Raw genomic sequence first — 12,204 nt, 5'->3', positions numbered from 1 at the left:
GAGTGCAGTGGCACAATCACAGTTCTCTGCAGCCTCCAGCTCCTAAGCTCATGTATCATCCCTCCTCAGCCTCCTGAGTAGGTGAGATTACAGGCATGTGCCACCACACTAGTTAAATTTTTTAAGCATATGGTAGCAACAAGGTCTCACTATGTTACCCAGGCTGGTCTCAAACTCATGGTCTCAAGCAATCCTCCTGCCTCAGTCTCCTAAAATGCTGGGATTACAGGTATGGGCCATAACACCAGCCTATTGAATATATTTTTATTTAATATTTCATTGAAATGATTAAAAAGAAAATTTTAACTGTATATTTAAATAAATGCCAAATAAAGAATATAGACATTTTTTATCTTTTGACTTATCTTGTAGGATTTCTGAAAAAGCATTAGAAGTTTGAGTCAATGTATTTTTAGATTAAATGGTACTTAACCCTTAAGGAAAAAAAAAAAAGTCCTAAGCCAAGTGTACATTGCATAGCTTTTTCAAATGTAATACAAGTTCCATGATTAGATTTAGTACAAAATCAAGTTTCAATTTAAAATCCAGCTGTAAATACACACATACAAAATTGCATATGTATTATATTTAACGGCCTTAGAAACAGATTTCAGAAACTATCAAAAGCCTTGAAAATTCCACTGAACCCAAAATATCGACCTTGGCCTAACAGACATGCTATAATATTATTCTTTCTGTGACCATTTTGGCATTCTCTATCTCACTCAGCTAAGAGATCATCATCTTTATACAGCATCTAAATATGTTATATTTTACCATAAAGGTAATTTTACATGAAATTCAAACAGAAAGAATCAAGGAAATAGTTCCAGCACCCTATCGTATTTTAATGCCTGTCTATCTGACTGATAGTTTCTTGAAGGTGCAGTTTCTTTGAATCTAATGATGGTGAAGTCTAAATATTATTATGTTGATCTTGTAATGCCCTCTTGCCACCTGTCCCAGTTAGTGACATGGAAGAAAAACATAGACTACTGTACTCAATGAATAGACAGTTAAAGAATACAAATACTTGACATAAAATTCTCATTTACTTGTCCATCATTTGAGTGACACATATACCACTTTACTATCTTACAGAGTTTTTCGGGAATACAAATTCAGGTTTATACACTTACTATACAGTCCAATGGAAATGTGTGCACAACGGAAATATACATACTGTATCAGAAAATGCTGCACTTAAATCATCTTTTTGGTAACTATAAGATTGTAACTTATGTGGACCCACTGTATTATGTCATTGATGTTTAATTTCAATGGTGTTTTCCTCTCTAATGTTTCTAAAATATGACAAGCTTTCTCATCCTGATTCTATCTCTCCAAATCATATCCGCCACACAAGTCATTCTATCCGGTATTTAATAACCACTGAAAACAAATATAGATGGGTGTTAGTAGCTACTATGTAAACAAACTATTCAGTAAATCATTTCTAACCCCCACCCCCCACAAAATAAGTACTGTATAAATTATCTATTTATTTTGAAATATGAACTGTTCAATGTAGGGTTTGTCTAAATCATAGTATGCAGCAGACAGTTTAGCCTGGACATACAGTTAAAAGTATATGAGGAAGATTTGGAAAACAGACACAAACATAAAAACCACCGCCCCCCCGACCCCATACTGTTGGATTTAATTCTGGTCATGTGCTTCTAACTGCCAGAAGACAATGAAAAGGAAGCACTAAAGCTAGAAGTAGGCTAAAATGTAAATATTTTAGAATTTTATATTAACTCTCAATGGTTGTTTGTCCTTACTGAAAATGGGGAAGGAATAGATCAAGACATGGTTACTTGTTCCAATTTGAAACTCATTGCCAAACATCACTCCTGACTTCATTGTAACAAAACTGTGCTAATGAAGCCAAATTCTTTGGTTCCAGTGAGAGAGTCAATATTTTTCTCTCTGAGTTGCAGCTTTCTCTGCCTTCCTACAAATGTTTGTCATTAGTTAGAAGAGGAATATGCATGAGAAAGAGAATGAAATAATAGATCCTTTACTAGCACTGGAAAAGTAATGCAAATTTTATGACTTATGAAGAGTAGTTGAAAAGCAACATCTTCAGAAGAATCCCATACATATCCTAATAAAAGAGGATGATAGTCCCACAGCATTATAAAATGTTAATTATTAACTAAAGACAAAGGCTATATTTGAATTTAAAAATAGGAAAATTTCTCTGGTAAACTATTTGCATGATTTCTATAAAGTTTTGTTTTTAAAAATAGAATTTTTTAGGTGACATTATTTCTTATAAATTCAAAAACAGCCATATAGCTCTGTCAAATACATAGTAAAAGCAAACTATGTTTTTCAAATGTGTTACCTTTTCAAACAACATGTGCTTGTTATTCATTATCTGAGAGAAGATATCATTTCTTTATCTTTTTGCTTCAAAATGGTATACTTTCTGATATTTTCAAAGTCACTGTCTTTTGCTATCAATAATATAATAATATAAAAATATTTTTAAAGACATCTTTATATATTACTTTATTTTTGTTCATTTTTTAGAAATAAAATACATGTATAATAATTAAAACTAAGGTTTCTAAACTAGAGCATACAGAGTTGCAGTGAATTACTGATATCATAACCATTCCACATCTATGCATCAAATGTTAAATTTATCTCCTCATAATCCTAGTCTACACTAATTCTGAAGCAATTTGCACACAACTAAATTCAAGCCACAGATTAAAAATTATTACCTATTATAGCAAGGAACGAGGATAGTTGTTAATACTCTCTATATACTCTACATTTCATAGAATACTTCCTTACACATAATTGACACATAATAGTTATCTGCTTAAAGTTAATATATAAAACAGAAAATAAATTTAAAGTATAAAAGCTGGTGGGTCAGGCACCTTTTTAGAAGCACTGAGTTATTAAATGCCAGCAGTAGCAAGGAAGACCAATGGAATGACAAAAGAGAGAAAGCTCCCAAGAATTCTAATGAGGGTAAAAGGTCTAATAGTTCATTCCCATTACTTACTACATTTTGCCTTGTTTTAAAGAGTTCACAAAGTGTAAGACAATAGCACAAAATCTGTGGTTTTTATGCCTTGCTGCTTTCTATTATATGTCTTAACCTTGTGATGGTGATAAAATACATAATAAATAAGTTTTAGGGCCTTTTTCTAGCCAGAGATGTGGTTTCTCAGGAGCTGAATGTTAAACATAGTGAACTGAATTTCTTTTCCCAAAAAGAAATGCAAAAACTAGAGGTTACAAGAAAGCTGGCATGAAAGGGGTTTACAGAGATAAGCATCAAGATTGCGATAATAAAACCGTCTTGAAAAGAATGCATTTAAAAGCATTTCAACAAAATGTATCTAACAAAAATTAAGGAAAGTATCTACAAAACATTAAAATTATTTAAAAGTACATCTCCAATCCAACTACAAAGGCTTACGTTTGCTGTGTTCTTAAAATCTCAGGAGATGTACTAGACAAGGCATTTTAGTACAGTAAAAAACAATCTTTCTAGTATAAGGGGGAAATTACCATAAAGTTGCAAGAGTAGAGCTGGAAATGGCTAGAATACAATCAGTCTTCAGAAGCAGAATGGGAAATGGAAATGAATGGTTCCCCAAATTACTATTTGGGGTAAATATTATCTTTTTCTACTCTTTGTACCTGTTTCGGTGTGCTGGCTTCATTCTATCTGCACAGCTCTGATGTTCAAAGCACAAGACAAAGATGGCCGTGTGGTGTAGTAGTCAAGAAACTAGCTAACAGAGAAACTGAATGCTACTGGTGACAATTCCAAATCCTCATGGGAAGGGATATTGACTGTCTTATTCCTACACACCTGGCCTGTGTGGGAGGTCACACTGAAATCACATATCTATAACAAGAGGCCCACATGTTTATCTAGACAATGGGTCATATATGAAATTGGGGGCTATAATTTAAGACAAATACTAATTCGCTTGTCCATTCAACAAATATTTAATGAACATTTACTATGCCTTAGTCATAAATACTGAATATCGAGATAGCAAATAAGGTAAAATTGTCAGGGAAAATTGTCACAATTCATATAAATTAGAGTGGTTTCATATAAAATAAAATGAATGACAAAGCAAAACATTCTACCTTGCTAGATAGAGATGAAAATAAGGATGGAAAATCCTTTAAAATCAAAAGTAATTTCCTAAGTTCCTGAAGCGGAAATGAATCCAGTATGAAATTTAAGATCCCTATTGACTTTCTAGATACATCATTTGGGTCACTCTTAAATGAAGGGAAATTGTAAAACCTTTATAAGAAATTTGTTCAATGAGTCCTAGTTACATAACTATAGATGACTATGTATAGAATAGGTAAATACAAATCTATTATCCACTCATACAATTCGAAACTTATAGGAAATGGTTAAATCACCATATTTTTTTACATGGACTCCACTTAATATAATGTGTCAATACTGGACATAGTATATATTTTGGAGACAAGTTACTATCAGCACAAATAATTCATAATGTGGTTTGAGGAAGGAATGAAATTTTATATTAAATGGAGAGCTTTGTAGAATATTCAAATGTATAATTTGAAATAATATATCATCGAACAATAGTATTATGAAGATTTTGGCAAACAGTCTCTGCTTTCAGGGCCCAGTAAGAAAAGGAACTACTAATACTGAGCTCACCAATGAACAGAGAATGGGACATTCAGCAATTTTTATGTTTTATTTATTTATTTATATATTTTGAGATGGAATCTTGCTCTGTTGCCCAGGTTGGAGTACGCTGGTGTGATCTCAGCTCACTGCAACCTCTGCCTCCTGGGTTCAAGCTATTCTCCTGCCTCAGCCTCCCAAGGAGCTGGGAATACAGGTGCCCGCCACCACACCCAACTAATTTTTGTATTTTTAGTACAGATGAGGTTTCACTACTTTAGCCAGATTGGTCTCTAACTCCTGACCTCAAGTGATCAGCCTTCCTCAGCCTCCCAAATTGCTGGGATTTAGGTGTGAGCCACCGCATGTGGTTACAGAATATTCTTTTCTTCACCTACTTCTTGATCTTACTCTTATTAATCTTCATTGACTACTTTATCCAGTCACAAAATGTTAACTTGTCACTTGGATGCTGATTTATCCTAAATATCTACACTATAAGGTTCTCTACCTCTCCCATGGAATATTCTATTCCATCTGAAACTTTTTCTTCATCCACACTATACTGTAGCTTTCCTAAGAGGAGTCACATGTTGATTTATTTGCATGTATATGTCCAGTGTCTGAAACAGTATATGCTAAGTACACATTTATTAACTCTGCTTCCTTCTGAGCCTTATATTACTCCCATTAAAATGACCTTCTCTTACAACACGCTCAGCTCATGAGCTTCTATTCATTTTCTCATGATTTAATTCAAGCACTCCTTTGATGAAACTTTTCCTGAATCCTTCAGAATAAGCCACTACTTTCTTTGCCCAGCATAAACTCCACTTCTACCATTAACATAAGACCACACCTTCATTCTGATTCTGGGTTTTTATTTGTATCTTAGAAATAATATTTTATGTATATATACATACACACAAAAAACATATATTATATATAAAACAATTTATCGTGTGTGTGTGTATATATATACATATATATATATACACACACACAAACACATACATGTAATATGCCTATACACACACACACACACACACACACACACACACACACACACATATATATAGTACCTATGTATTACATATCTGTAATCCTCAACATGATTGTTGAAGTCAAGGAAATAAATACCATTATTTTCTTGGGATTGCAGATGTGTTTTCTAAGGATTAGAGAGGTGTAATACATAAGTACTGTATATGACATGAATGGATTTATGTCATAATAGAAATGATTTTTTATTAAAGAAACAAAAGATATGTGAAACAAAAAATAAGATAGGAAGCAAAAACTAAGTGGTGTTAGAGTTATCTTTAAATACATATATTAAAATAAAGATATGCATTTGGATTAGTACGAAGTTTAGATGAACGTTTAGAGATGCTAGTTAGGAACCAAAATTCACTTTTGTAAAAGAAATAGCTTACTTTTTATCCAGGAAGAAATCTTGACCCTCCTTATCTTACTTTTTCCAAATCTGTTCATTCTAATAATGTATCTTTTTAATTTGAAATGCTTTCTAACACAGTATACACCATATATCAAAAATATCTACACGCTTTGTTCATATTGCTAAAGTTTAAAAATAGACTAAAGTACATTTTTTATCATTCCATACTGTTACCTTATGAGATTATAAAAGATGTAAAAAGACATTTTCATGTTATTTAATATAATGACAGTCATTTACAATAGTCACGACATTTTTTGTTGTCAGTGAAATTTAGTTTCATGTATAGAAAAGTAAAGCAAACACAAGAAGAAAAACAAAGATCTTTAGATTACATTTTAAAATTTTTCTATTAATCTAATAGATGGTTTAAATTATTTATTTTCCCTGCTTCAGAATTCAGCTTTCTTTGTTAGTTTGTTTTTTCCACAATGTCATTGAGTTTCCTGGCACATCTTCTAGGACAGCTTGTGTGTGTTCTCTTCTTTAAACAACAGCTCCTTCAAAAAGTAAGTTCTTTTAAGGCCCTCTCATTCTATAATTCAGATATCCTTTACTACCTACTTTTGATTAACAAAGACATCAAAATTAAACATCATAATTATTAAAAACTGCGGAAACATAACTTGTATAACCAGAGCTCTATGAATCAAGCAGAGAATAAGGAAATACCTTCAGTTCATTTGCTTTACCAGTCCAACTATGAGAGTCATTTAAAAAATGGATATCATAAGCCATACAGCATTACTTATGTTTTGAGGTGGTTCATTTTCTGAGGTTGTTACCAATTTTAGATATATTTAGTACATTGAAAATATTTAAATATCACTTCTTATCACTACTTATCTAAGTAAAGAATCACTAAATTTTTATACATCTCTAAATAATTTACTATCTACAAACTGGTTTTACTGGATCAATATTCAAAACATTTAACCTAAAGTTATATTACAGTGCTCCTGAAACGTGTGCAAAGATTACTGAAAATTAGGTCAAATATATTCTAGGAATACTGTTTTTAAAATATATATATTACTAATTCTTGTATAGGAATCAATTCTTAATTGTGCAAAGACTACATCGCCATCTCACTTTGTCAAAGTCCCCTTCAAGTTCAGATTTTCCTAAACATATTCCAGTTAAGGCAAAATTTTAGAAACTAACCAGGAGCACTAACAGCCAGTTTAACAGAGAATAGATCAATGAAAACCAAAAAAATGGTTTCCAAAAGGACTGGTTTTCGCCAAGTAACTTGATTCATACACATACACATTTGTGCTAATGCGTGTATGGATCTGCATAAGTACTCGTGATTTCCTATGAATCTACTTCTTCAAATAATTTGTTAAGTTTTCAAAACCAGGTGCTTTTTTTTTTTTTTTTAAATAACAGCCTTAGTCTCCTTATGTAATATAAAATACTCTAAAAGTCCAAAGTGGCAGAAAAGAGGCAGAAATGGAGATGACTGGCTAAAGTTATCAATTCTTATCTGATTGCTCCTCTGACCCTCCTAGTTCACAGCTTCTCAGAAAAAGATGTTGTAGATGTCATGCACTACACAGTGACAGAATTTTTTATCAATTGTAGGACAACAGCAACTGCTCTAAACTCAGAAGCGTCTGTCATTATGTCTTAACAAAGCCAAACTCTTGTTCTTTTCCTGGGTGTGTTTCACTATCTCTTATCTTCTGCCTACAGTCACAGTGCCTGCCAGGCAGAACAGCACACACCTTCCAGGGATCAGCATGCAGACCTGCCTGTATGCCTCATGACACCAGTGTCCAATCACAAAGAACAGAAATAAAGCCATGGTTTTACCCGCAGGAAAGAGAGGTCCCGGTTGTGCTCAATGCTGGTTATTTCCAGGTTGCCCATGACGACCTCACAGTTTTCATAGTACTTGCGCAAGGCTCGGTACTGCTGTTCCAGGTCAGAGAGAGAGCTCAGTTTATTTTCTGTTCCTGCACACACTGCAAAGACAAGAAGATACACGTGAAATTATATAACCTTTATATGATATGCACAATGATAATATCTTCTTCAAAACTCTATTCCACAAGCCTATCCCAGTTCTCTGAATACAAATATTTTGATTGTCATTAAGAGTCATAGACCCATAGACTGATAAATATTTTCACTTTTATATTCCCAAATTACATGTGTTAATCACAGAGAGGAGGAAGGCATAGATTCCACAGAAATAAATAGCAAGGAGATAAATTTCATCCCATTTGTAATGACCATATGAAACATGTAAATACATTTATTTTTATTTAAACGTTTTTTTTTTTTAGGACACGTAATTTACTCTATTTTCTAACTGAGCAATTCTACAAATGAAAATAAATCAAAATTAAAAGATACTGAAAGTAATGGTTTTACTTAAAAATTGTATTTATTATATAAGATGTTCTAGCTGAGTATATTTTTTACATAAACTTGTACCTACAAGAACTCAACCATGCTTTATTATTATTTTTTAACTTTTGTTTTAAGTTCAGAGGTACATGTGCAGGTTTGTTTCCATAGATAGACTTGTGGCATGGGGGTTATCCACACAGATGATTTCATCACCCAGCTACTGAGGCTAGAACCCGTTAGGTATTTTTCCTGGTCCTCTCCCTTCTTTCAGCTTCCATTCTCCAATAGGCCCCAGGGTATGTTTTTCTCCTCCATGTGCCCATGTATTCTCATCATTTAGCTCCCACTTATAAGTGAGAATATGTAGTATTTGGTTTACTGTTCCTGCTTTAGTTTGCTAAGGATAATGGCTTCTAGCACCATCCATGTCTTTGCAAAGGACGTGATTTCACCCTTTTTTATGGTTGCATAGTATTCTATAGTATATATGTACCACATATTGTTTTTCCAGTCTATTACTGATGGGCATTTAGGTTGATTCCATGCGTTTTCTATTGTGAACAGTGCTGTAATGAGCATACAACGTGCGTGTGTCTATATAATAAAATTATTTATATTCCTTTAGGTAGATAGACAGTAATGGGATTGCTAGGTTAAATGGTATTTCTGTCTCTAGGTCTAAATTGAAATATTTGTAAACTGTAAACAAGATACATAAAAAATACAACTTTTATTGTTATCACCTGGAATATCACTGTATATATTCATGAGTTTCAAGGTACACTGAGTTTCCTGGCAAACTAATAATAAATAATCTGTTTGCCAAGTTCTGTTCCTATGTGAGCACATAAGTTTACATAAGCTTTTTGTTTTTTGTTTTGTTTTGATTTTTTAATTTTGTGGCTGGGCATGGTGGCTCACATCTGTAATACCAGCAATTTGGGAGGCTGAGGCAGGTGGATTACCTGAGGTCAAGTGTTCCCAATTTGGCCAACAAGGAGAAACCCTGTCTCCACCAAGAAGACAAAAATTATCTAGATGTGGTGTTTCATGCCTGTAATCCCAGCTACTCAGGAGACTGAGGCAGGAGAATCACTTGAACCCAGGAGGTGGAGGTTGCTGTCAGCCAAGATCATGCCACTGTACTCCAGCCTGGGCAACAGAGTGAGACTCTGTCTCAGAAAATAAAATAAAATAAAAATTTGTGTGACTTCCAGAAGCAAGATTTTTAGCTATTATTCTCATGGTTTATATACCTAACAGAACACAATCTTTACCACTTAATGTACTGACTCTAATCCTAAGTAGACTAAAAAATAAATTATAAATCTTTTAATAATGGTATATAGTGTTAAAGAAATGGTTTGGAAATTTAAGGCAAGGTACAAATTATAGATTGCAAACACACTAGGAACACAGCTTAGGTAATGTATACATTCATGTCTTATATACACAGAAGTCAAAAAGAAATCATGATGCCTGATGTTTTCAAAGGGATGAATTCCTGCAGAGGAAAGAAAACACATCTAGATGGGTATAGCCTAATCATTAGGACCACCTTAAAGCCTGTTTTGCTTATTAACACATCAAAAATAACAAAGATTTTAATCCAAAAATCTTTAAAAGTAGTGTATGTCTGTAACCATAATAGAAACTCATTATAAAAACAAAAACATAAACTTTTAAAGTCTGGATTTCTAAAGTTCACCAAACAATATATTTTCTAGAAGTACTCTGTTACCAGCGTGTCCCTGAAAGATACGTGAAGTCCTAATTCCCATTATCTAGGAATATGACCTTATTTGGAAACAGCGTCTTCCTAGACGTAAATCAAATTAAGATGAGGTCATTACGGTGGTTCCTAATTCAACATAATGATGTCTCTATAAGACAAGTTTGTTCAACCCACAGCTATCAGGCCACAAGGCAGCCCAGGATGACTTTGAATGTGGCTCAACACAAATTCCTAAACTTTCTTAAAACATTATATTTTTTGTATCATCTGTCATTAATGTTAGTGTATTTTATGTGTGACCCAAGACAATTTTTTTTTTCAGGATGGCCCAGGGAAGACAAAAGATTGGACAGCCCTGTTATAAAAAGAGGAAAATACCATGTGCACACAAAGACAACCAGAGAAAAAATCCCCATGAGCAGAAACGCAAAGGGTACAACAATGTTGCTACAGGCCAAAGAATGCCAAAGATTGATGGTCACCACCAGAAGCTAGAGAGAGGGAAGGAAGAATTCTACCTTGAGTTTCAGAAGCAGAATGAGCCTGCTGTCACCTTGATTTTGGACTTCCAACCTCCGGAATAGTGAGAGAATAAACCACTATTGTTTTAAGCCACCCACTCTGTGGCACATTGTTAGAGTAGCACTAAAACAATCTTCAGACAATTTCTCTCTAAATCCTACATTAAATAAATGTTAAAAATCACTTCCTCTCTCTTCAGGGTCCTATCACGTTATAATCTCCATGCTACTCTTCCCCTGCTCCCTCCAAGCCCCTCATATGTCATGCTGGAATTCATTCACTGGCTTTGAGAATGCAGATTTTGTAGAGTGACAAGGATGGACACTATGGGAAAGACCTCTAGAATCTTCAATATCCATTTTACTCTTCCTTCATTGTAACAGACTGCACAGTTTTTAGTTGGACACGCGGTCACCCAAAATAAAGATTCTATTTATCTCAACCCCTTAGAGGTAAGTTTGGTCAATGGACTAAGTTCTGACATGTTTTATGACACCTTCCCAGAACTTGATTTCAAACATGGCTGAAGCATGATTTTGCCTCGTTTCTTCTTCATAATGTCTTCCAGCTGGATGCCAGAAATGCAGACATCTTGGCTAAAACATGAACCATCCTCTTAGACCACAAGAATGAGTGACACATCTTAGGGATGGCTGAGAACTGAGCTAAAAGGAAGTAGGATTTTCAAGCAGTAGATATTTTAAATTGTCATGTTATCAATACCATCAAGATAATGATGAATATTGGCACCATCTGATAAAATGTTACACACAGAAAGGATTAAATTCTAGTTGAGTTATATGCTTTTGACTTTGAGAAATTTTAACTACTGTGCTTGGTTTGGCTGAATTTGCTCAATTTATAATGAAATTACAGCATCATTACTAATCATAACATTTTATTGGCTCTGTGGAATGTTCTCATTATTAAAACAAACACACAGGAATAAATGAATTTACGTTGGTAACTACAATAATATTCAACATAAGCAGGGGAATAAGAAAAAAAATTTTTCATGTGCATATTCCTGATAAATTAAGATCAAAGTCGAAGATATTTTTCATTATATATTAAAGTCCCTTTTGGAAAACCTTAATCCATGATCTTTATTTCATTGCCCCATGTAATTTTATACAAAATCTTTACAAAATTATAAAATGACTGTTAAGAAAAGGTATTATTATATGGGTTTATGTAACATAGATTTTAATTATCTCAAATTCCAATGAGGATGAACATATCTTAATATAATTAATTATGGGCATAATATGGCATCCATTAATAAACTTGCTGCACCACATTGCAACATATGTATCATTTATTTTGTATTGTTTCTTTGAATTTAAAAATAATACTCATACTTTAATATAAAATTCAATATGTAATAATGTAAATGAAATTGTTTTGAAATATTTGGTGTATTCTGACATTTTCTATAGAAACTTAAACAACTTTTGAGTGATGTAT

At 33.3% G+C, this 12,204-nt stretch overlaps 1 protein-coding gene across 5 annotated transcripts in view; it reads right to left on the bottom strand.

The window, feature by feature from the left end:
• ERBB4 (erb-b2 receptor tyrosine kinase 4) overlaps positions 1-12,204 on the bottom strand; it is a 1,202,488-nt gene that overhangs the window by 754,306 nt on the left and 435,978 nt on the right. For all 5 annotated transcript variants that reach the window (XM_003925582.4, XM_074399075.1, XM_074399073.1 and 2 more), the window contains exon 2: positions 7,938-8,089. In XM_003925582.4, the coding sequence (XP_003925631.1) occupies positions 7,938-8,089 (152 nt within the window). The remainder of the gene's footprint in view (positions 1-7,937; positions 8,090-12,204) is intronic.

This window comes from Saimiri boliviensis, chromosome 5 (assembly GCF_048565385.1).
Source record: "Saimiri boliviensis isolate mSaiBol1 chromosome 5, mSaiBol1.pri, whole genome shotgun sequence".
Taxonomy (NCBI): Eukaryota; Metazoa; Chordata; class Mammalia; order Primates; family Cebidae; genus Saimiri; species Saimiri boliviensis.
The sequence above is the reverse complement of the archived record's forward strand: the minus strand, read 5'-3'. Positions and strand labels throughout refer to the sequence as shown.